This window comes from Mesocricetus auratus, unplaced genomic scaffold (assembly GCF_017639785.1).
Source record: "Mesocricetus auratus isolate SY011 unplaced genomic scaffold, BCM_Maur_2.0 Super-Scaffold_100011, whole genome shotgun sequence".
NCBI lineage: Eukaryota > Metazoa > Chordata > Mammalia > Rodentia > Cricetidae > Mesocricetus > Mesocricetus auratus.
In genome coordinates, this window is record NW_024429195.1 from 49,148,103 (window position 1) to 49,174,860 (window position 26,758).

At 43.6% G+C, this 26,758-nt stretch overlaps 1 protein-coding gene across 3 annotated transcripts in view; it reads left to right on the forward strand.

The window, feature by feature from the left end:
* Positions 1–7,158: 7,158 nt before the first annotated feature.
* Srgap1 (SLIT-ROBO Rho GTPase activating protein 1) overlaps positions 7,159–26,758 on the forward strand; it is a 239,315-nt gene continuing 219,715 nt past the window's right edge. Inside the window, exon 1 of one of the 3 annotated variants that reach the window (XM_040754798.1) lies at positions 7,159–7,416. In XM_040754798.1, coding sequence (XP_040610732.1) covers positions 7,350–7,416 — 67 coding nt within the window. In that variant the 5' untranslated portion in view covers positions 7,159–7,349. The remainder of the gene's footprint in view (positions 7,417–26,758) is intronic. The other 2 variants (XM_040754797.1, XM_040754799.1) reach the window with 2 other exon arrangements.

The window sequence follows — 26,758 nt, forward strand, 5'->3', positions numbered from 1 at the left end:
AAGGACATGGATGAAGGTCGCTTTTGCTGTTTGTCTAGTGGTGACCTATGCAAAGGACATGGATGAAGGTCGCTTTTGCTGTTTGTCTAGTGGCGACCTATGCAAAGGACATGGATGAAGGTCGCTTTTGCTGTTTGTCTGCTTGCCCTCACATTGGCAAGTTCATTCCTTCACTGGTGTTACAGCCTACTTCTTCAGGATTCCAGAATATACTGAAGACCAGCTGAGACATCCAGCCTTGTGAATCAAACTACTGTTGGATTCTTGGACTTTCCATTGTGAGACAGCCATTGTTGGAGTCAGAGTCAGTAAGTTGCTCTAATCAACCCCTTACGTGTGTTTGCATACATTCATTCTATCCATCCTGTTTCTTTAGAGACCAGAACTAACACAGTAGCCTAGACCAGCCTCCAATCCCAGGCAATCCCTCTTCCTTAGCCCCCCCAAATTCTGGGATTACACATGTGAACCACGCACATCTCCACCTTCTTATTTACAAGAGGGACTGAATTTCCCCTTTAGGACCACTGCCAATCCATTTTTGAACCATATCAAGCAAATGCATTTTATATCTGAACTTTCTTCGACAGTGAAAAACGAGATGTCACAGAACATGATAAAAAGGAGGAATTAGACCATGAAAGCATTCTGTGTTGAGCTGCCACAAAACACTTGTGAAAACCTGTGGAGTATATGACACAAGGTGCAATCCAGTATAGACCAGGAACCTCAGTCAACATTGATGCTGCCAGTGGTCAGGGCTCTGGGCCAAGTGTCTCCAGGTTCTTGGCCTCTTCTTTAAGAATGAGATAAAGCACACAGAGATTGCAAAGTAGCAAAGATGCTTTACTCAAGAGCCCAGTGATAGTATTGATCAGAAAGAAACATGGTGTCAAGAGTGACATTGGGCTGTAGGAGTGAGGGTACTCAAGTGCCCCACTTACTGCTTGGGCTTCCTTTTATGGGTTCAGGAGGAGGAGTTTCTGCTCTATTTACCACCTCAGGCCCTCTTCACATGGCCCATATCTATGCAGCAATGAAGAGCAGCTTCACAGCCTGTGTCTCCAGGGAAAGGCTGAGGACAGCCAGCAGCCTCTGAGTGTCTTCTACCAAAGTGCAGGGCAAAAGAGAGCTGAGGCTGTCCTCTTCTTTCTAAGATATGGGCAAGAAGGACTCTGCATTTGCTAAGACATCTTCTGGTCACACTTTGCTCTGTGCACATACAATGCCACCTCTCATTCTGACCATTGAATTGCTGCTGACATTTCGGGTCTGGCCTAACTTTTATTGTTTTCCTTTGGGTGCTAATAACGTCCTTTTCAAATAACTAATGGGATCTAATATTTTCATCCATATGGGTACATGGGATCTTCATCTTCCGACTCCACTGTGCAGCAGACACATGGAAAGCCGTAGTAGAATTCTAACAGCAGAAAATGGTCCTGATGAGAGGCTCACAGGCGTAGGTGTTCAGACATTACAGACAGGAGATGAAAGAAGGCAGATCTGTTTTAATTGTGAATTGTGCGAAATGGAAACAGATGACTCTGAGCACTTGCCTGAAGCTGTGACAAAGCAGCTTTATTGAAATGAAACGAGGTTTCAAATCCTCATTATTTCAGCTTTAAATACTTCTCTTGAATATCAGATTCAAGGTTTTGGCAGGAGAGCAGAGCTGAATCTTCCAGTTGAACATTTAAGAACAACCACTCACTTTATTTCTTTTTGTTTTTTCTTTTGCTTTGCCGCTGGATATAGTCCCTTCCTTTCCTTTCTGCCCTTTGCTTCCGTCTCGCATCAGGTCTCCTGCACCCCCAAAGCAGAGGTCCATGCGAACTCCCCTTTATCATTTCATCCCTTGCTCTTGCCTGCCTCGGAAAGTGCATCAGGATGACTTATTAACAGCTCGTCTTTCCCACTCCGCCACCTCTCCCAACCCCAAAGAAGAAAATGGGTATTTACATCTCTTCAGCAAACAACTGTTACTATGATTCAAGCATCTTTTAAAATAGTGACTGGCATTTCTGGACCAGGCTCCTTGATAAGCGCACTGGACTATTCCAGCCCAAGAGTTGGCTTGCTCTAAATCTGGGCAGGGTCAACACAGCTTTCATTTAGCAACTCCAAAGAGGGTCTTGAACATTTTATTTTGTTTACAACAGCCAGAGGGCTGCTGGGCTTATAGTTCGTTAGGCTGGACTGCGTGATACTACCATTCCTATACTCAGATATAATCAAGCATTAGGAACGTCATGTGGTTTAGCCTCATAACTACCCAGTAAATATTTATTAGAATTGAATTGAAGGAGCCGAACATAGTGACTGACACCTGTCATTCTAGCACTTAGGAGGCTCAGGCAGGAGGATTGGTGCAAATCCAAGGCCACTCTGGGCCACATCATAAACACCTGACCAGTCAGTGCTACCTAGCAGCAACACCCTGTCTCACACCCCAACAACAAAATATACTGTCACTGAGTAATAAAATTCTTTTGTAAGGATATACTTGTAATGTCTTTCAGTTTTGGGCAAAGATTCACATGAATAGAATCACCTGGAGAATTTCTTTCCACTCAGTCTTTGGGCCATGTGGTTTCTTTGCTCCACAGAATGACGTTTATGCCAGCATTCCTGACACAACATCAAACAGAGCATCTCAGACTTTCCTCCAAAGGCATCAGAAATGCATCAGGACAAGATTTCCCAGGTGACCCTCGTGCACATTAGTGTTGGGAAGTGTCATCTTACGTGTAGTGTATCTGAATCTCAAACAGACTCTGAAGTGATACTGGTGTTAGTGATCAATACTAAGGCCACACCTTATAAAATGTCCCAGACTTGATCCCCAAATGCAATTACTGAAATCCTAAGGGCAAACAGTTTGTCAAGTCAGGGGTCTTGGGAAGTCTAGACATTACAGTGTGTGTGTTCAGAACTCTGTGTCCTGAGCTTGGACCTGATCCACTAATATAACTGAGCTTCACCTTCTTCATTTTCAATCCCCCTGTGGGGAGGGACAAGAATGTTCCCTTTCATCGAAGGGGAGTCTCAGAACGGCCCACATTAGATATGAAATTCAGAAGTCAAAATTTTGTAGCTAAAAAAAAAAAACACATTCAAACTTGGCAGCAACTCTGTGTTTCCATCCACTGTTCTAAAAAGTTGTCTCAGAGTCAGGGAAGATGGATTAACTTTGGTCAAGGGCCCACTGTGAGGACCTGAGTTTGGATCTCCAGCAAATGTGGAACACTCTCAGTGTGAAGGTGTGTGTCTGTCATCTCACTGCCGGGAAGGCAGAGTCAGGAGACTCCCTGGGGCTTTTTGGCCAATCAGTCAGTCTAGCCAAATGGGTGAACTCCAAGTTCAGAGAGAGGCAGTGTTTCAGAAAATGAGGTAAGTGACTGAGGACACAACTGATGTCAATGTATTTCCTCCATGCAGATAGGTGCACATATACACACATGTGTGCACGAAAGTCCACACACACACACACACTCACACACACACACACACACACACACTCACATACACACACACACACCGGGTCCAATGTTAACACTTCAGTAAGTGATGTTGTGTGGCTGCCAAACCCCGGGTGAAAAACACTTGCTCCAAGAGTAAATGGTCAGGCGGTAAAAGAAGTTCTACTCATGGACTTGGGTCATCCAGAAAGGGCAGGAATGTCACTGTCTGGAAAATTTCCAATAGTTTTCCCCTAAAGAATGAAAATATGTAAATTAGAAGGCAGTCAGGAGGCGCATAGGGCTAAGAAAATAATCACCACAAGGCGGAGCAAAGTCACAGAGTTAATGTGAGAAACTTCAAGTGGCCTATCCAACCTGGGTCACCTGCCTTTCTAGGTTCTAAATCCTACCCATCCACCACATTCAAACTTGGGAATAAATTCGGCTCTCAAGCAAGAAGAAGATAATGACACCGAATGGCCAGATGGGAAATAAGATCAATTGATATAAAACCACGATAGGAACAGCTCTTCCTGATGAATGCAAGCCTTCCTGGTTCCCATGGGCAAGGGATTACAGGCCCACAGGACACAGAGTAGGCCGTGGGAAAGAAGACTCAGTCTGGATGGAGGAAGATGTGCACTGGAGTTATGTTCTTGTCACAGCTTAGTTACTGAACCTTTTGTCTCCAGATTCTTATTTGTCATAAGAGGGCAGCGGTGCCCACCTTGTGGGATTCTTGTGGGTATGTGTGCAAATTGCTCACCTTAGAGAGTAATGATCAAATGTGGGAATGCCAAGCTGTGAACACTCATAGTAGTATATTGACTGCTTGGTTGGACACTGTGATTGTTTATGTTATCAACTTGCTAGGTTCTAGAAGTTTCTAGAAGACAAGCCTCTGGGCATGCATGTGATAAATTAGTGAGGTTAACTAGAATGGGAAAACCCACCTTAGCCCTGTATGGCTCTATTCCGTAGTCTGCGTATGGTCCAAGACTGAACAAAAAGGTAAACAAAGTGTTCAGCCTTTTCTGCCTGTGTAGAGTGGGCAAAATTCCTCAGGCGCCCATGCCTTCCTCCAGGAAAGACTGACCCTCCAACTGCAAATCAGAATGAGCCCTTTATCTCTGTGTGGCATTTGTCAGGATATCTAATCACAACAGCAGGATACCTTTGTAATGCAGGTACCATGATGAAATCAAAGATGGGTAAGATATTTTCTCTGATTTTAAAGCTGTTTTCTGTTAAAGTTGATTAAAATTGGGTGTGGTGGTGGAGGCAGGAGGGTTGCCTTGAGTTTGATAAGCACTGGGTCACATAGCAAGACTCTCAAAAACAAGACTAATAGCCCACAGGTGATTAGAACAGATTTTAATAATGACGGTATGCACTTGGTGTGCAAAAGCCCTATAAACTGACTTGATGTTGTAGGCAGGTGTTTACTAGGGTATCCAGGGTGGTCTCAACCTCCCGGGAGGAAGCAGGTATCCTTTCTTAACCTCTAGATAAATGGAACTATAGGCCTGTGGTGGCTTGAATGGAATGGTCCCGTAGGCTCTTATGTTTGAACGCTAGGTCCTCTGTGTCGTGTGTGTCTCTTGGTTGTTGTCTCCACAAGTAAGCCCTCTGACAGCTGCTGCAGTGTCGTGCCTGCCTGCCGCCATGTTTGCCATCGGGATGGTCATGGACTCACCCCCGGAAACTGTAAGCAAGCCCTCAGGTAAATGCTTTCTTTTATAAATTGCCTTGACCACAGTGTCTCTTCCCAGCAATAGAACAGTACCTAAGACGAAATTTAACCAGAGGCCCTTCTGTTGAACAATTTTAGAGAATTATCTCAGGAAAAGAGTATTCTGTTTCAAGGATCTAGGCACTGATGCATTTTTAAAATGAGGAGATTGAGGTCTAGGGAGGTACACACACACACACACACACACACACACACACACACACACACACACGGGTTAGGACTTCTGGAAATCTTATTTGCAGTTACCCAGAGTAAAATATGCATCTCCTTCTCACTAAGATCGCCAACTACTTAGTATTCAGACTTTAAACTCAGGAACTGGGGGTGTGGCTCAAACACAAGAGTATCCCATTGTGTGTTTGAGGCCATTGGTTAATTCTCCCTTACTGCAAACTAACAATCGGTTGTTGAAGTCTATTCTTCTATGATTTTACTCCCCACACTGCACACAGTCTATTTTTCCTTTCCTCCCTCTCTTCAGGTCCTATACTTGAATGAGTGTAATTTTCCTGCAGCATCATCACATTGCCTGTGATTATTTATTTATGCCATATGTGGTGAGATCCTTTAGGACAGGTGCCTATGCCGATTCCCCCTGCTCTTAGCTTGTGTTTGGTCAGCACTAAACTAATGTTCACTGTCTACGGGATTGAATGCTCAGAGTTAAAAGTGTCTATGGCCTTTAGATCTCGCAGTGGAAATATTCTGGCAACAGGTGCGCCTTTGTCAAGTCCTTTGATAAATCAGGACCACAGCATTTTGGAAATTAATTTGAGAGGATCCAGCTGGATGAAAGCTAACAACATCCTAAGTGTGACTGATTCCTATTATACCAGGCTTTCCCTGCCATCCTAGTATCTAACTGCATCTAGGACTGAGAATGTGATGATGTCAACAAGTTTTACCCCCTGCCTCAAATGTAGAGCTTCGTCCTCCTATTTTTAACTGGGAGGCCCTTCACAATCCAGTGTTCAGTTTTCCTTCTGGGGATCAACATCTTTGAGTCTGTTACGGTGACACCCAACTCTGGACTTCAACCACTGGAAAAGAACGTGGCCAGAGCCCAGCTGGAAGGCGGCAAAGGGGTCCATTCTCAAGTTCAGAGACATCTTCCGATGTCGCCCACAGTGCTGAGCCCCGGCAGAGCGAGGCAAAGGGGGAGCCGCCTAGGGCGGCCGCCGCTAAGTGCTCAGGGCCCCGCTCGGGTTGGCCACAAGGGGCATCCATCTTCCAGGACGATCCCAGAGCGGGGACCAGGGCGAGGGCAGAGAAGGAGTCGACCCAGAAACGCCGTCCCCTCGGGAGACAGGACCCCGCCTCGTCTAATTCCACGCGCCCAGCAGCACCAGCGGGTCTCCCGGGAGCTGCGAGAGGGTCGAGCGAGAATCGAGGACCGGGCGGCTGCCGGGCGGGGGCGCGGCTCCGGGTGCGCGTGTCGTCGCGGCCACTAGGGGGCAGCAGCGGCCAGTGGGCGGTGGAGACAGAGTCCAGGCGCCCCGCGACAGAGGCGGCATTGGATCCCGGCGGCGCCGGCTCCCGAGACGCGAACTCCACCGGGGCTGAGCCGGGCGCGTCCGATCGTCGCCGCCGCCGCCGCCCTCCGAGTCCCGCCGAGCGGACACGCGTGGGGGACTGCCATCCCTTCGGCCGGTCGGGCGGCGTTGGCACAGGCGGCAGCATCCCCAGCTCGGGGCGCAGGCAGGAAGGGCGGCGGGCGGCGGCGGCGGCCGGCGGGGCGCGACCCCCGCGCGGGTCTCAACAATGGTGCTCCGCGCTGGCGCGATCCCCGCGTCCGCCCCGCGGCCGTAGAGGAAGCGGCCGGGAGACGCCCCCCGCCACACGCTCGCCCGAGTTTGCGCGGCTGGCCACGCCGGCTGGGGCTCCGCTCGCTCGCTCGCTCGCTCGCCAGCGCCCACGGCGGCTCAGCCCGGAGCATGGTGCCGGAGCCCCGCTCTCTCTGATCGCTCCTCTCCCTCCTCTCGCTCATCCCGTCCCTCCGGTCCCTGCCGAGGGTGCTGCCTCTGGCTCCTCGGCGAGAGGGGAGAACAACTCTCTGCCTCTCCAAGGAGACTGGCCGGTGGCCACCCGGCCAGAACTTGCCCATTGAAAGCGAGCCCCGGAACAGCCGGAGAATGTCCACCCCGAGCCGATTCAAAAAGGACAAAGAGATCATAGCCGAGTATGAAAGTCAAGTGAAAGGTAAGGATGGGAGCGGCTGCCTCGCTCCTTTTGTGTGCCTGGTTGTCATTGTGCTCCCGGAGTTCCCGTGTGTAACTTGGTTGTCTGCATGGGCGGAAGGTGGCGAGGGGACAGCTCGGCTCCTGGCTGAGCCCCCCGGGGCGTACTATAAGCCGATCTTAACCTGATCAGACCCACTGGGACAGGATACCAGGTGGCCTCCCCAGTCTGGAGCTCCTATCTCCCAACATTGAGACAACTGGCTGGAACTTAATCACCTTCGGCTGGTGATTGACTCGGAAAGGCCGGCAGCGCCCAGAGTTCCTGCCCAGTTGTCATCATCACCATCACCCTTTTTAATTTTTTTAAAATGTGAAATCATTGTCACGGCATATTTTTTCTATGGAGTCATTTGGATAAAGTCTGAACCACTCAGTGGTGGAGGACTTCGCTGAGGGAAGGCTGTTTCCAACATGCACACTTTTCAATGTTAATTCAGTAGGGCGAGTCCCCTTTTATAAAATAGCTCTCTCAAAGCCATGCCAGTTAAACCTACAGCGACTACTGGAATCCGACTCCTCCTTTATAGCAGAATCCGGTGCCATCCTTCACAATCACGAGGATATTGCTGTATTATTTGCTGGAGGGTACTTGCATATGAAATGAAGGCTTGAGTATTTGAGTTAAGTAGTCTCAGCCCATTTACATAGTCAACTAACGAAGGCAACGTAATTAAGCCCTTTTACTTTCTTGGCTTCATACTTTCAAAAATATTTTTTTCCTTCAATTCAAGTGTTTTGTTTTGCACTGGGGTGTTTTAATAAACATCTATGTGTTTGCTGCCCCTGCACCCCCCCCCCCCCGCCCACCATGTGTGGTCTGTCTGTGCATTTCCTGATGAAGACAATGGATGGAGTGTTGAGATCACTGCTACCCAGTGGTGCCTTTAATGCAAAGTTCAAAAAGATTGTTCCACCGACAGACACCTATGCTGATGTGCAGGCTTGTGAAAGGGCCAACACTAAAGTGCACTTGCTTGTCTTGGGAAAGGCCGGAGCCTCAGTTATTCTTTTGTGTGGCTAAGTTGTGAAAATGTCTGGAGTCCTGGAGAGGACTCGGGGCCAGGGAAACCTGGGTCACCTGAGTGGGAAGGTGACTCAAGCCCCAGGTACTGTCAAGCAGGGCACACATTTCAGGGCTGACCAAGGTGGAGTTAAGGATTTTTCTGAACCACAGAATTCTTTCTGCCTGTCACGAAGACCATCTTATACTTCCATGAACTTTAACCTTGATGTCGGGGTAATATTAGCAGAGAATTGTTTCCTTAAGCCAGGCAGACTTTCTAATGAGGACAGTAGTTTCCCTAGTGTGTCCGGCATAGCCTAACCCTGTCATTCCCAGGCTAGGGCTCCTGATCACAGTCACCTGTGCAGGGTTCCTGCATGGCTCTTTGTGGCAGGTCTTGCAGAAGTGGTGATCTGGTTTTCTTACTGCTTGGAGCACCTCCAGGCACAATTCACTTCCATAAGCCTCTCCTGGTTTGGGTATCTCACTTTAAGCCATTTGACTGGAATTGACCCCTTCTTTAAGAAAGGGATCGATTATAGGAACAAAATATTTGAATATTACCTTAATTCCTTCTAGGGTGTAAGTTCTGAGATAGGTGACAACTTGAGTATTTGAGAATATAAACCTTCTTTATTAAAGATCAACCAAATGGGACTTGTCGTCATTTATCTAGCAAATCTACAATTAAGAAAAAATTACCAAAATGGTGAAAGTTATTTCTGAAATAATTCATTCCCACAAAATGTGACCTTTGCCTTACTCCCTTCCATTGTCCACACCCAGTTCTAGGTTTAGGACTTCAGTGAACCTGCCCTGCCTTGCCTGGCCCTGCCCTGTGGCCAGACTTTACCCCACACCCCCAGGACAGAGGAACCTGTATTATTGTATTCATATGCAAACATGGGAATTGGGCATTTTAATTCAGGGAGGTCAATCCCAGCCACAGAGTCACCTGTGCTCCTGGGCAAAACCTAGCGAGTGAGAGAGGTGACAGTTCACAGTGCGGACAGCCAGCAGTCCTGTGAAGCAGAACCCTTCTGGAGGAGGGCCTGAGAGACCACCTCTGGGCTCCTAACCTCTTCCCTTCCCTGCTGCCTCTTGAAGGGGTGTGCAGCCAGGCACCAGGCCAGGATTTAGATTTGCAGTTCTGGAATAATCTACTCTTTTAATTCCAGCTAGCTACTTCATCTGATACTAAACAAAAGAAGCTGGCCTCTTCTGTTACTGAAGGAAAAACCTGGCTTTGTTGGATGCATTAGGTGTGTTCCCAATGAATAAAGCCACATGTGCAAACTCTGGGTAGCTTAGGCAGGCAGATGGATGATTCTGAACCATTTCCATTATAGGTGATTTTTTTTTTCACCTTCTAACTTCAAGCCCAAGATTCTCAGGTATTGTTCTTTCTTGCTATCTCCAATTTCCCTGATAACAATTGGATTTACCTTAGAATTCCTGGGATAGTATTTTGATCAGACAGAATACCTCAAGTTCCTAGATTTTATCACAGTGGCTTCTTGCAAGGTTTGGAGGACTACCTGGGCCTGTCCTCTGTCTCTGGTGATGTGTGATTTCATGTGTGTGACCAGAACTGCATTTAGTTCTATAATTCATGCTGGATAGGTCTCTTGTTTGTCTCTGGGGTGTGGTTTTTTCCTTATCTGTGAGGAATTTACATTTTTCTCAGTCCCTAGGATCTTTGAATCTAATTGAAGATGTCATGAAAATTCATATTAATTGCTTCATAAAATGTTCAAGCTCTCCTCCACCCCCCAAACCCTGCTTTTTTTTTTTTTCATGGTTGTCCTGATGTGGATCTTTGCTTTTAATTTTTTCCATAATGAGTCAATTGAGTTCTTGGGAAATCAAATTATAATTCAATAAAGAGTATGGAAAAATAAAACCATGACCAGACAAATATAGAAGAAATTTGTAAGATGAAGTAGGAGTTGTCCAGATAGTCAAAGGGACTGAAGCATACATACCAAGCCACTACTGAAAGGTACCTGTTAATTTGGAGTAGAGAGTGTGACTGTGTCATACATGCCAGTCAGAATCTCAAACAGAATCAAGAGAGCACTTGGAGGGTCAGAGAGTCTGTATTTTAGAAAAAGGAAATAGAGAAAGGGCAGGGGAAAGAAAGAGGAGAAGGAAAGAGTGAAGAATGGAGAAAGATGGAATCCAGAGGGGAAAAAAATGTTGTTTTTTTGGGGGGCGTATTAAAAAGTAAGCATGGTGGATAAGTGTATGAAATTGCAAACGGTTAATGTTCACTCGTTATCTCCTCTGGCAAACGAGCAGTGAAGACATTGACTTGGCTAACAGGAGCTTAGGGCTTATCTGGGGGGTCTCTCTGAGAGGCCTTGGTAAATCTGTAGAGAAAGGATGGGTATCCACGTAAGTGAAAACCCAAAGAGAGAGGAGATGCATTTGTGAGGAGAAATCAATGAGCCCTCTGGTTTTAAATCACACATTGTAGTTGTTCAGAATGAACAGCTATGATTTGCAGCACCTCCCAATTCTGCTTCATGGGACAGGAAGGACTGGGAAAATCTGTTGTCCCTTGACCACTCTGCTACCTGAGACACACAAAGTACATTTCAGTGCCACATGGAACACAAGGAAATGCCAGATTAAGATGGTACGAGTTCATGTCCTGCAATGAGCTTTAGGAGAGAGGTTTTAAAATGCTAGTGTTCCTAGCATGGTCATGGAATTTGCTTGACTGCTGTGGCATACCCTGGAATGGGAAAGGACAACTGTTTCAATTAGGAGCTGAAAGTTTATGGTTGAGAGGGACTTCAAATATGTTTTTGACCAATCCACTCATTCATGGGATGTAGGGAGGTCTCATGACAGCTACATAATTGTAAATTAACTGGGACTTCCTTGAGACTAGAGTCAGGGTACCTCTCATTTGAGGAGTGATGGATGGCTTTCAAATCTCTCTGAATGTACTCTCTCTGAATGTAGATGAAGGCAGGATACTTACCCACTGAGGATTTAGTCACTAAAGGACTTGCAGTTGAACCAAACTGGAGCAGGGGAGAATAAACAACTCAAATTATTAAATTGTCTCTGGTTTTTTCCCTCTCCTTGACAAGACCATTTCAAGGGATCACAGTGCTCAGAGAGCAGCTTCACATGGTGGCCTTTAGGGTCATGAAAAACAGCATGGTGAATGTTCACACACACACTTGGATTGCTGTTTTGTTGAAACTAATTGCAGCTGCTATAATGAACTCCGTTACCTGACTAACTTTCCTAACTACAAAATCCATTAAAGAACACTTCTGGAGGCCATTTTGAGCAAAGCATGCTCTCTGAAATACAGTGATGGTTAGGGTATGGTACAGGCGGGGAAACCCCAGCTCCCACCATCTCCATTGCTTTGCCCCTTCCCGGGTTGACCAGGAGGAGCCAGCCATACTGTGTCAGCCCTGTGTCAGTTTCAGGGCTGATTGTGTCTTTTTTCTGTCTATTCTTTTCCTCCTTCCTTTTCTTCTTCCTCAATGTCTCCTTGCCGGCCGGCCTGGAACTCCCTCTAGCTGAGAATGACTTTCAACTCCCGATTCTCCCACCTTCACCTCCCAAGTGTGGCGCTCACAGGTATACCGCAGCACATGTAACATCATACCTACTCAGTTTTCCTTTGTTCGTGCTACTTAAATTTAAATATAATAATAAGTTGTGTTTCTTGCCTGCAGTTTTTGATAGATAACTATGTAAAGACGTTATTATTTCTGGGTCCAGAATTACTTTCTAATTTATTGAATACTAACATGTGCTACCCTGTTGACATCCTATGGGAAGAGATGGGGTACAGTGTTTATGTGCAAGCTTGGTGTTAGCTATCTGCCTTGCTACTAATGACACTTGTGACATTGAAGATGCAATTTCTTCATCTACAAGACATAGATAATAATAGTACTAAACCTCGTCTTCATGAGACTGCCTTGGGGGTGATTTGTGGTATACAGTTAGCACGGGCTTGGTGCATAATAAATGCTCAATAAATGTTAGTCATTGTCATTATGTAATTATTTCATTTGTGTCTCACCTAACTCTTGTTATGTTCTGATTTAAATAAGCCTTCTGAAATCCAGATAGCTAACATCCAGTCTTCTTACCTAAATGGATTGTATGCAGGTTGGATCTTGAATTAGCCTTAGGAAGTGTGTGGACCTTTGAATGGAATGAGATTCCCAGTGGAGTTAGAAACAGGAATTCTATGGGCATGAAAGACAGACATGTGAATCGTGTGCTTGCACTGAGTTTATGTGTACCACGTGTGTGCAGGTGCCTGCAAAGGCCAGAAGAGGGAGTCAGATAGCCCTGGAGTTGGAGTCACAGGTCATTCAGTGTGGGTGCTGGCAACTGAACCCGAGTCCTGTGTAAGAGCAATAAGCACTCTTTTTTTTTTTAAATCAGATTTTTAAATTTTATTTTATGTGTATTGGTATGTGACGTGCATATGTGTCTGTGCACCATATGCTTGCTTACAGTCCCTGCACTTGCCGGAAGAGGTTGCTAGACCCCTGGAACTTGAGTTGCAAATAGGGCCATGTGGGTACTAGGAAATAAGAGTGCTCTTAACCACCAAGCCTTCTCTCTAGCCCTTGTTGCGTCAGGTGAACTTTATTCTGAGCCTTTTTTCAAAATTCAAGTGTACAGTACTAAAAGTGATTTTTCTGAGACTGGGCAGCCATGTTTATTTAGAACATTTTTTAAGATTTTCCTTTTTCCATTTAATGGTGCTGCATGGAAAAATAAAAGCTGTAGACCGTTCACTGAGTTTACCTGTGAGCGAAAGCAGTCTTATGATGTCAGTAAAGTCCCTGATTTAATGCCAGCATCTGAGAAAGAACCTCACTCTGCAGCCTGGGTTGGCCTTGTCCTTGCTCTGTGCTTACATGGCTTAGAACCAGGATCTTCATGTCTCTAAGATTTGGGTTTACAGCATGCACAACCACACCCAACTACTTTCACAGTCTATACATATTTTTATTTTATAAATTAGTTTAGAAATGAGATTCTCATTTACTGCCAATTTGCTTTTGATTCACTTGAAATCAATTTTTATGACATCATTGTTGATGCACCTCCCCCATCCCTTGTACAAGGTTTCATGAAACATTTACTGAATGAGGAGAGTAGAGTGTAAGATAGAAATTCACTTATAGTGCAGGTTAGCATGGTGATCGATCATTCAGAATTAGCTGGAGTCCCCCACCAAGTATGAGCACAACATTAAGTTGATTAAAATTAATTAATTAAAATAGATTTGTAACTTCTTTAGAAAGACTCGGGTCTGGGAATAGAGTCAGTGTCCTCACAGTGAGTAATGACTGAGTAAATTTCATTGGAGTTGACTAACTTGTACACGTGGAGTGTTATGTGGTCATTAATAATAGTTTTTGAACAGTAGTTATTATGCAGCGAATTGTAATAATTGAAACAAAAAGGTCTATAAAAGGATGGTGATATTAATTATAGATCATCATAACCAGAACTAACATTATTTAGTGCTCAGAGTGAGTGGCTGCTATGGTGGCCTCTAGGGAGACAAACTTCACAGGTACACAAACAACTGCCCTAGGCAGAAGAGACTGACTTGTTTGCTATTGGCTCCCATCCTGCATTTTGGGTCCTCTATGCCTTGCCCGTAGCAAACTTTGAGATTTAATGCTGGAACCTCGTGTTCAGCCCCACTCTCCGGGAGGATGAGGGTGGGCAAAGGAAATCCAAGCAAAGTTTGCTGTCTGTGTTGTTGACAGTCAAACCTGTCCACAGGGCAGTTCCATACTTCTCACTTACTTCTGACTCGGTGGCACATTTAGTTTTCCTTTACATTGAGTTTAGCTAGCAGGAGATGGAGGGCAGGAGAGGGGAGCACACTGTCCCTTTTCTCACCCGCCTCCCTCCACTTTCCCTTCTGAAATATACACGAGGTTACAGAACGTGATAATTTACAGTTAAAGGAGTAAGACTAAGATGAGTACCACATGTTGCCAGTGTCTTAGAAATTCCCATGCTTTAAAAAAAAATTCCCATGCTTGTCTCTTTGTGGATATACCTCTCTTTTTCCTACTTTTACCCAACAATTTAGAATTTAGTAGTAATCTTTTTTTAAAGGCTCACTATAGTTTATATATATATATACATATATATATATATATGTATAGTTTTCATTTTGCTTTTGTTTCCCTGGCTGTCCTGGAATTCACTCTGTAGACCAGGTTGGACTTGAACTCAGAGATTCACTTGCCTATGCCTCCTGGGAGCTGAGATTAAATGCATGTGCCACCACTGACCAGCTAAATTTTTATACCTTTGATATATGATACATTGATATATGAAGAATATAGAGTTGTTTGAATATGTACTGAGTTTTTAATGGTATTGAGGAATTCTTGCAAGTTTAAATGTGGAATAATATAAGTTTGGCATATGTGATAACTGTCTTTTAAGAATACATGCTGTGATATTTATGATTGAAATTATGGCATTAGAGTTTTTTATCATAACAATAGAGAGGAAGGAAGTAGGCTGCAATATAGCTAAATAAAATTTGCTCATGAATTGATGACTATTGTGTGTGTGAAATTCATCACATTCTTGGTGTGTATGTGTGTGTGTGTGTGTGTGTAATTTTCCTAACATGAAATTTAAAGATGGCTAAGACTGTAGGTCATTGACTAAGTGTTTGTCTGGTGTGGACAAGGACATAATTTTCATCTGTAGCACTAGAAATAAACCGGTATATATTCTATGGCTTTCAATTTTTATTTAATATTGTGTCAGTGCTTACTTAGTATCGGCAGCTATAACTTCATTACTACACCAAATATTATCTGATATATAATAATACATGAAAATACCACAAGCTACTTCCTTTTTCCATATTAAATTTGAGCTATTTGTAGTTTCGCTGTCTGAATAACAATAGCATACCTAATGCTTATGTGTCTGTTATACTTACAGCATTTATGTTCTTAGCAGTGGGAGAGTGGGAATACCACACACATTATGAAAAATGCATAGAATTGACCAATATATTAGTTAAGACACAGGTTACACTGTTATCATAAGGAGAAAGAAAGCCCTGAAACCCATAGATCTAAATAACAACAATAATAAATAGTGCTTTAAATATAGATGTTTCTATTATTATTATCATTATTGTTATTTTGAGACACTTTCCCCTGTAGCTTGGGGTGGCCTAAACACACTTAGTAGACCAGGCTGGTCTTGAACTCACAACAGTCTTCCTCCCTAGGCCTCTATAGAGATTAGAAATGTGTTGTCCCCATGCCTCATTAGAACTCTCTTCCTAGCTTATCTAATTATGCAGGTGTTTGTTTAGTCCAGGCCAAGAGGGTTTCTTTGCTCCATTGAACTATCCAGTCGGCTTCTACTTCTACCAGAGCTTAAGGGATTGAACATGGCTGCCTGTCTGAAACTGGGTCTTGAATATGTTTGTATTCTGGCTTGTGGCAAGGGAAAAACAGGTACAAGGTTTTGAAATCCAACTGCTCACAGGACATACACATTCCACTGATGTAACTGGTAAGAAAATTGAGTCACATGGCCATACCTTGCTGCAAAGGAGGCTGGGAAATGTAGTCCCTCCTTATTGCTAGCCACCCTCACAGCTAGGCATAGCCCAGTGACCTCCAAGGAGAGAGAGCCAGCTTAAGAGTGAGATGGGCAGTTGCCATGAAGACACACATTTAGAGAGGCAGTCTGAAGTAGTATTTTGTCTTAATTTGTATGATTCTCTTTGCTAACAAGAGAGAATCCTTTTGCGTTTTCTCAGGCTATTTGCTTTTGTAGCTGAAGTACCTACTATGTCTTGGCCCCCTATTGATTTGTGAGGTCTCATTTCTAGTGCGTTCTTCATATTAGTCTGTTGTCTGTTACATTACAAACACAATTCTCTCAGTTTATAGCTTGTGTTTTGACATTTGAGAATAATGTTGCTTGGCAAACCGGAGTTATTTTGATTTATTCAAGTGTACCAATTATTCTTATTTAATTTTTTTTCTGGTTGTTGAGGCAGGATCTTACTATGTAGCCCTGTCTGGCCTGGAACTTGCTATGTAGACCAGTCTGGCCTCAGAATTACAGAGATCTTCCCGCCTCTGCCTTCCCTAGTACTTTGAGGTAGGTGTGTACTAACACACCTAAGCCAGCTGCCTATGTTAGTGTTCAAGGTCCACTGTGAAGTCAGAGAGATGTGCTCCTTTATCATTGTTTCCCCAAATGTTCTTGACTCTTATTGAGAAAGGGCCTCACTCACTATGTAGTCCTGGCTGTCCTGGAACTCCCTCTGTAGACCAGGCTGGCTCTGAAGGCACAGAGATCCGGTGGTCTCTACCTCCTGAGTGCTGGGATTAAAGGTGTGCCATCGCATCTGTTTAATATGGAAGTTCTTAATGGAGCCGAAATTTATTTTTGACATTGTGGACATTAAGGATACCTTTTTTTTTTAACTTTAAAATAAGGACAGCTTTCTTCTCTTCATTTCCTCAGTAGGCATTTCTTTTAAGGATTTACTCTTCTATTGTTTATACATTGTGTGTGTGTGTGTGTGTGTGTGTGTGTGTGTGTGTGTGTGTGTGTGTGTGAGTGCATGGATGCAGGATACTGGAGGTCAGAAGGTTCTGAGTACCCTAGAGCTGACTTACTGGTGTCTGCAAGATGTGGGTGCAGGGTCAGTGTGCACTCTTAGTCACTGAGCCATCTTAGTCAGTTTCATGAAATGCATGAGTATTTCTGGCCACTCTCTTGTTTTATTTGTTAATGTATTCTTATGCCAGTATGCCACTACCTTATTTACTATACTTTTATTATTATTATTTTAAACAAGGTCTCATGTGGCCCAGGCTAGCCTGGAACTCTTGACTTGGCCTTGAATAACTTGCTTGCCTCCACTTCCTGAGTGCTGAGATCACAGACCAGTGTGCTCTGTGTGTAATAAATAACTGCATTCAGCAGTCAACTCTTTCTGCATTGTTCTCTTTCCAAAGTCTCTTGGAGATCTTCATTCTTTCTCTTCCAAATACATCTTTTTTTTTTCTTGAGACAGGGGATAAAACTGATAACCTTGTTCATGCTAGGCAAGAACATGACCACTGAATCACAGTTCCCAGCCCCCAATATCTTCTAAAGTCTGTCATCCTTTCATGAAAAGTCATTGGCCTTTTGACTGAGACAGCATGGCATTGTAAGTCAATGGGGGGGGCAGTTAGCATCTGTGTGATTGTGTTTCTTTGTCTCCATGGTATGAATGTCACCATGTAGGTGATTATTTAAAATGCCTTGCTGTAAAGTTTAACATATCATGTGCGTCTGTGACATTGCTGTCCTGAGCCAGTCTTTCTCACCAATGACCATGGGATCTCTTTTAAGATTGTGTTCTGCTTGTTTTTATTGCAGCAAAATAAAGTCTCACCAGATGAGGATAATGTGACATTATAAAAATCCACTTAAAATGGACACATTTCTACAGTAGTCCAACTTTTAAAAACTGAGTTGAAGACCTGAAGGTGTAAATAATCCTGTCATGATTGTATTAGTTTTTATTTTTCTTTTTGTTGCCATAATGAGATGCCGGAGGCTGAGTATCTTATGAAGCAAAAAGATTGATTAAGCTCACAGTTCTGAAGGCTCAAGCATAGTACCTCTGGAGAGGAACTCACAGGGAAGGTGTCAGTGTGGAGAAGCAGAGGGACCTGTGCAAAAGAAGAAATTACACTGTTAGATAGGAAGGCAGAAAGAGAGGGTGATTTGCCATGTTGTCAAAACCTTTTCTTGGGCACTCACTTAAGGTACGTCCCACATGAAAGACTCCAGGGATCTTCCACTAGGTATCAATTCTACCGCCTCCACACACAGCCACATTCTGGAATTGTCTTAGCAGTTTAGGTTCATAAGCCCATTCTTGGGTTGTGTTTATCGGCACCAAGACAAGACAATGAAACGGGTGGAATTGCTATTGCCAGGCCAGTCTTCTGAAGGATTCTTAGTCTTTCTGTGACTTCTACCTACAAGGGGATACTCTTTAACAGTTGCCCGCATCATTACTAATGGAGAGCCTGAGGACTAATGAGTGTTATTTTCCCTGTGTATATGATTACAGCAATAGATAGAAATTGCTCTACAAATAACCTCATTCATTAATTGCCAAAAATAAACTATCCACCAAACAAATGAGGGGAACCGTTTATTATGCCATGTGTCCATCAAACTCATAGTCTTTTCTTGTGCTTCTAGGTGGAATACATATGTGTGGTGTCCTAGTGTCACTCTGACAGAACAGTGCAGACCAAGTGATTTTTTAAGAAGCAAATTCATTGGCTCAAGGCTTTGGAGATGGAAAGTCCAAGATGGCGCTGGGCCAGCATCTGATGGGGGCCTTCTTACCTCCTCATCCTTCATTGTTGGTGGTTGTGTTGGTGATGGTAGATGCTTAGGTGGAGGCAGAGATAGAGGGGAGGGGAGTAGGATAAGCATGAGAACTTGTGGACAGGCTAGAGATGAGGGCTAAGCATTACTTTGTAAAGACACTCATTCCAACTGCAAAGAGTCTACCCCATGATAAAGCCATTCGCCCACTCAGGAGTATATGCCCCCACGGACCCCTCATTTCTTAGACGTCCAACCGCTAAACATTTGCATGTGGAGAGGGGAAAGAGTCTTTGCGTTTTTTTTTTTTCTTCCTCTGGGGCCAGGACTTTAAGGAGAACCTCTTCAGAAGCATATAGAGTGACTAGAGAGCTGGTTTAAGCCACTTGCTAGGCCTTCCCTGAGTCCCTAGAAGTTTCTAAGTCATGCTGTCCCAGAGAAACCCAGACTACACTAGAGAACCTTTTCTGTAAACATCATTGCCATGGTGTTGTTTCCTTCAGTTAATCCATTTAGATGCTGATCTCCTGCCTCCCATCTACCTCATGTTCAGCTCTGCCCTGGAGCAACTACTCTATTTCCTGTAGGTCAATGTTTCTCAACCTCCCTAATGCTGTGACCCTTTAATACAGTTCCCTCATGTTGTGCTGACACCCAACCATGAAATTATTTTCATTGCTACTTCATAACTGTAATTTTGCTACTGTTAGGAATCATGGTATAAATATCTGTGTCTTAGGCGACCCCGGTGAAAGGGTCAGTTGACTCCTGAAGGGGTCTCTAGGCACAGGTTGGGAACCGCTGCTGTAAGTGGCCATCTAGTCACGGCACTTAGATACGGAGTCTGGTGCCTATCCTGGTTTCTTTCCTGTATCCCCTCTCCCCGCTCCACATCCATGTCTTGTTTCTTCTCATTGTACACCTGACTAAGTCAAAGCAAAAGGAGGATGGTGTGGAGTCCTTGAGGAGAAAACTGTCAGCCACCCTGTAATCTGCATGTAGCTGAACAAAGACAGAGGAACCTAGGCAGTGTGTCCTTATAGAGGGCTTAAGCTTTTTCTACATGTCACCTCCTTCCTTAGAAACCCCCAAGTGATTTTTACATTATCCCCAATATGCTTGTATATGAAACAGTACAGATCAAGCAATGACTAGTAGTAAGTCATAAATAATTCACACACACACATATTTCTATCATTTATTAACCATGGGATAAATTTCATGCTAATGAGATGGGTGTGAATGGTTATTTATATACAGAACTACATCTCAACTGAATATTTGATGCTTTAATTCTTCAGTGTTTTTCAGCATGCATAGATGTTTCGATTTTTATAACCAGCAGTGCTGAGATGGTCTCTTGGGACAAATACGTAGTACAAAATGGAAGATGGATGTGTAGGGTCACTGAAATTGTTGGGGATTCTGTCCTAATGGCAAGCCCAAATTTACTTAATGTTTTCTTTTCTGAAACTCAAAGTCAGCAGCTCAGACAGCAAGTTTTGGGCTCTCCATTTTTGTTAATGAAACTTCTTTTCAAATAGCATTTTCAGGAATATTTACATTTTTATTTTATGTGTATGAGCGTTTGCCTACATCTATGCGTATGTATTGCCAGCGTGCACTATACCCACAGAGGCCAGAAGAGGGTACAGTATCCCTTGGAATTGGAGTACTAGGTGGTTGTGAGCTGCACAATGTTGGTTATGGGACTTGAACCCAGTTCCTTTGCAAGAGCAGCAGGGGCTCTCAACCTCTGAGCCATCTCTCCAACCACCACAAAGGCGTTTTCTAGAATCACACATACTAAACAATATAACCCAAAGCTACACTAACTTGATACTTTTGCGCTGAGGAGTGATAACATTCGGTTTTCTGGGTAATTACACCATTATGCTTGTATAAGAGCAGCGGCAGCACCAGCAGTTGATAGCATATAGCTGTCTTGAATCTGCTGATGTGTTTCAGGTGGTGTTCATTGGCACTGTGTATGTTGTGTGTGCAGAATGAAGACTGAAGTGAAGTAGACAAAATAGGTGCTGATGGGAACATCATATTCACCACTGTGTTCGTTCTGAATGCATTTTGGTTATTGCATGTTCAGAAACCTTTTCTTGTTGCCAAAATTTTGATGATTACCCATGCTCAGCTAACACAACCCTCATGCGGTCATGACCCACAGTTGAAGAATCTGGGTTCTGTGTGTCTTTCACCACTGCGTTCTACTTCTCACTGCCAAGTCTTGAGAGACTTGCCACTAGCCTCGAGAACAGCTCAAGTGGAAGTGTTTTGTGGGCTATGGCTCATTGGAGGGGCACTGTTCTAGAAATAGGCAATTTTATTTTATTTCATGAGAGTTCTTGGTTGATTTGCTTTTCAAATCGTAGGTCCACAGCAATTCATGAAATTGCTTTAGCAGCACATGAAGGTTAGGGCCCAAGCCTCAAAATGAGAAACATTTCAACAAAATGATCCCTGAAAAGTCTCAAGTCAGCCAGGCATAGTGGCATGCCTTTGGTCCCAGCTACTCAGGAGTCTGAGGCAGGGGGCTTGCTTTAGCTCTGGAATTCAAGTCCAATCTAGGTGACATAGTGAGACTCTACCATACACACTCAAGAAAAGGAAAGGAGAGAGAGAGAGAGAGAGAGGGTGGAGAGCTCACCATAACTGCATCCAGTAACCCTCAGAAGCCAGACATGAACTCATGTTTCACCCCATCCTTCCATGTGGCCAATTTCCAGCTGGAAGAAGGAATAGCTGTAACCCTTTCCCCTCCCCCATTCCGAATGAACATAGACATGCAGTTAAATTCTAGTCTATTAAGTGTCCTTATGACACAATCCCATTGCATTGTTAACTGGTCTGAGGCTCTTTAGTTATGATGCAATTAAATGCCATCCAATCTTCCATTCATTCAGCAGTTGTCCAACTCATGCCTTACTGAAGTTCGGCTCCTCAAAGGCTTGGCTCGGCAGTGCTGATTATCCAGCCAGCTGCCAGTGCTACATGACATGGTCTATCGCCTACAGGGTCGTTCATTTCACTAACAATAGTAGCAATCTCCAATGTATGTAAAGGCCACCCAAGACACCTGATTTGGCTTGGAGTATTTGCGAGGCAGTGTTTGTTGAGTGAAAAACTAGTAAAGAAAGACATGCCCTTTTCTGGTTTATGTCACAGCATTCTAGGTGAGGAAAGAAACACAGGTTAGCTACACAGCACATTAGAAGTATCTTCAAATGACTTAAGGAGGGCTCCTACCTGGAGGAGTGTGCAGCACACTTGGGCGAGACATTCGATCTAACTTTGATGGGTGAGTGGGTGTTCCCCTGGAAAGGGAGGGCATTCCAGGTAAAGCAGAGGCTCCAATGACTCGTCTATTTCCTTTTTAGGAGCTTAGCATTTTAAATGTGTGCAACTGAGAGGAAAGGCAGTCCTGGAATAGTTAACAGTCATTGCTTGTGTATTGTGTGCCTGGCAGTCCAAGTGTCTTTTATACACACTGCTTAAATGCAAGAATTGAGGTAGAGCCCGGTTTCCAGAGTCTAATGGCATTGAGGAACATTTAATTTGCTAGGGATAACATAGTTAGTGAGAGACCAACTGTAAGGTTGCATGTGGCCCACTTGAATGCCACAGAAGTGGTTTAGATGTGGTCTGGAGACAGTAGGGAGCCACTGAGAATGATGGAGTACGATAGGAGAGTGTACACGATAGACTGAGAAACTCAGCAGAGGGAGGCCAGCTTTAAAAGTCTTCTTAGACTCTTCTTAGCATGTTGGAAGCCTCAGTTCCATTAACGACCATGGCAGTAGAATTCTTGATAGATGGGAGGGGGAGAGAAGAGATGACATTACTGGGAGGGAAAGAAGTGACTAATCTATCAAGGGCACAGACTGGAGCATGAGACACACAGTGATGTGTTGGAATAATATAGCGCGCGCATGCGCATCTGTATGTGTGTGTGTGTGTGTGTAAACATGTGCACACATGTATGTGTGCAGGTAGAGATCCAAGGACAACACTGTGTGTTGTTCCCCAGGTACGACATTAGCCTAATTTGTATTTGAGAGAAGAGTTTCTCACTGGCCTGGGCGAGACTGGGCTGAGCTGGCCAGTGAGCACAAGGGTTCCTTCCTCCGTGTCTCCAGTGCTGGGATTGCAAGGGCCGCCCACTATGCCTTGCGCTGTGTGTGGGCCAGGGAGTTAGACTCAGTCTTCATTCTGCAAAGTAAGAGCTTTGTTGACTGAGCCATCTTCCCAACCAGTAACAAAGTAACATGTGGTTTCATTATTTATTTGAAACTTTTTAGGTATGTCCTCTCTGTCTCTATCTCTCTCTCTCTCTCTCTCTGTCTCTCTCTCTCTGTCTCTCTCTCTGTCTCTCTCTCTCTCTCTCTCTGTCTCTCTCTCTCTCTCTCAATCCTTTTATATCTTTTTCTGATCTCTTCCAACATCACATTTCTTCAAAGATAAAATCTTTATCAGCATCTCTTGTATTTAAATTTCCCCCCAGTAAGACCAGTTACTCATTTCCTAACAGCTTCCCTGGCTTTGAGAGACATTAAATTCGCAAGAACTCAAGGCCAGACATAGTGTGGGGGTATCTCATCACGAAATCTGGTGTTTTCTCAACATCATTAATGAATCACGTAAGAATGGTGAGTAATGTTTTTTTTCTCTTCCTCTTCTTCTGGTGGGTTTTTGTTTTTGGGTCCCATCTCTGTTGTGGTCAGAGTTTGGTAAGTGCTTCCTCCTGTCTCACTGCAGTTACCAAGTCTCCTCCACACTCTGCTTGCTAGAGCACGTGTCCTCTAATTTCTTCCACCATATCAGTGTTTAGGTGTCTCAGAATGCAAGAAATCTGACGAAGAAAGTCTTCAAGTCCTTGCTTCCATCTGGAAGGGTTTGCACTAGAGAATTCCAGTTTTTGTTGTTGTTTGCTGTTTTTCTAGAAAAGTGTCAGTTTGCACTTGAGCTTTTCTAAATATAAATCCCTACTTAATGTAATTAAGCTGTCATCTTAAAACAAAACAAAACAAAAAAAAACATTTAGTCGTAGCCAGAGTTCTTTGCTGCATAGGCTGATCACACATAATGAGGTGTGGTTTTTTCTTTTCAATTTGTATTTTAAGAGTTGCATTTGATGTAGTTGAATGTGTAGGATGATCAGCATAATTTCTCATTAGGGGTGGAAGTAGAAGCTGGTAGAATCTTCTTGGGATGTAATTAGAACATTTAATTTCCCTGTTTAGAAGCCCTAGGAGGGGCAGGCAGGGTAGCTCACTGGTAGAGCATGTGCTGCTCCAGCCCAGCACACAAATTCTATGCAAAAGAAATAATCCAGGATCAGTATAAGTATTTCTGCATAGCCACCATAGTTTCCTTAAACAAAGGCAATTATGAATAGAAGTAAATTTATAAATATTTCTAAATTATAAATACCCAGAGTCAGGAAATAATCAAAGCAAACATGATATGTAAAAAAACGTTAGGATATTATGGAGCTACTAGAAATCGCAAATTTATACACTATTATATGGAAAAATATCCAATGAATAAAATATAATGTATGCCCATCGATTATAATCAATATTCCCTGGAAAATAGAATGACCAATTAAAAAATGTTCATTGGATATTCTATGGTTTCTGAAATGAGAGTGTATTATGTGAGTGAGCGAGTGAGTGAGAGTGAGTGACTCTGAGGAGTTGGAGCTAACCTGGCCCCTGGCTGACCTCTCAAATGCATGTTTTTCCCGTTGTCACAGTGCCATTCCTTTATAATAAGGAAGGCATCTGTAAGACCACTCAAAATGGTAATTATTTGTATAACTACTTTGCTTAATCTCTGTCCCCCATGGAACTATGGTTCTTAAAGATCCTATCTGCCATATACACGCTAGCTTCAGTATTGAGCATGGCACCAAACAAACAGTAAGTGCTCAGTCAACATTTGCTTCAACCCACAAAGATCAGATTTCTTTTATTTTCCCTCGTTGCAGTTCCTTAGCTGGAAAAGTCACCAGTGAGGAAGCTGTTGATGCCTTAGCTGTTCCCACGTGGGAATTTGTGTTATCAAAGCTGAGTGGATATAAATGAAGAGGTTGCATGGTGTTAAATGGTATGCTGTTGAATCAAAACTAACTTTTTTGCTGTATTATAAGTACAAGAGCACTGATATTTCTTTAAGAAAATGTTAAAGTTGGAATCCTCAGGTTTTGGAAAAATTTCATAATCTTATGGCAGACCCACTGTAGACATCTTGTTTTTAAAGTTAGACTTTTAGCAAGAGACTGCACACTTTTTGTAATCCAGAAAGGTTGGGGAGGATAGTAGTGATATCTTTGGCTATAGAAGGACCCAAAATTCTCTGAGATATGGGTTGCTGGTTGATTTTAAGCCTCGGCATTATCTAAAGTCTATTAGTTGTATGGAGTTACTTCCTAAGGCTCAATGATAACCAATGAACTATAAAACTCAGTAAAAGTTGCCAGCTGCTGTTTATAAAACTGAATGATAAAAATTCCCACCATGAAAATAATGTGCTAACAGAAGTAGTTATTGTTTAAAACATAGCTATCGTGTTTTTTGTGGCTTCCCGAGACCGCTTTGCAGGATAAGTCTCAAAGGCTTGAGAGAGAGTTGAGAGCAACATGCTTTTGTAAAGAAAAGTGGGTTATTTACACAAAACCACCATAAAATTTTAAAGAGAAGAGCCTTTTTTTTTTTTTTTTTACAAAGGTCTCTCCTTTTACAGAGCTAAACCAGGAAAACTGAAGACATAGGAAGTATCACTTTTTGAAACACAAGAAATTTACAGGTGCTAGCTAAGAACACACGGTTGGGGAGAATGGTAGCATGAAGCCTCGGCTGTGAGCTCCACGAGACTTTTGTATCCTCTTGATAGTGGTCTCTGGCATCTCAGAAACCATGTTGAACCATCCTAGGATAGAAGAGAATATTCAGGAACTTAATGCAATCAGAAGCCCCGAGCCTGTGACGGGAAGCAGCATTTGGCAAAGCCCAGGGATCTCCTGTAAATGAATGTTAATCGCATTTATCAGTCGCTTGTGCTATCTTTAATACAAAATTTGCATATTTATGACCCGTAAATATGTTTAACAGTAAAATTACAGTGTTTGTGGAACTCAGCTTCCAAAAAGCACACACCCCTTTGGTGAAGAAGAATTACATTTAAAGACTATGAAATTCCAGATGCTTCTACCGTTTAATAGTAACTCATATCCTGTGGGGCAAGTGACATCTCAGACTGAACTCCTCGGCAAGTAGCAGGATGTGTGATAAAACCTGACATCAAAGACAAATGTGTTTGGTGATATTTTGTTTGTGATCTAACAAATAAAGCTTGTCTGAAGATCAGAGTGTGGAGCTAAGCCACTACTTAGCCATAGAGGCCAGGCAGTGGTGGCACACACCTTTAATCCCAGCACTAAGGAGACAGAGGCAGACGGATCTCTGTGAGTTCAAGGCCACCTTGGGTTACAAGAGATTGAATTTGTCTAAAAGAGAAACAGAACTCACACAAAGGTGATCCCAGCATATGGGAGTCACACACCTTTAACCCCAGCACTAGGGAGGTGGAGACGGGAGTGACATGGCTGGGCAGAGAGAGGAATATAAGGCAGTCTGAAGATTCGTGGAGACAGATACAGTCTGAGGATTGATTGGTAGGGACAGGGTTGACCCTTTCTTCTGAACACTGGTAGAGGTAAGAACTCTAGTGACTGGCCGCTCTGCTTCTCTGATCCTTCAGCTTTCACCCCCGATAGCTGACTCTGAGTTTTTATTATTAAAACCAATTAGAACTCGTGCTACAAATGTGATTTAGACAATCTAGTTTGTGCAAGAATAGACCACCAACTAGA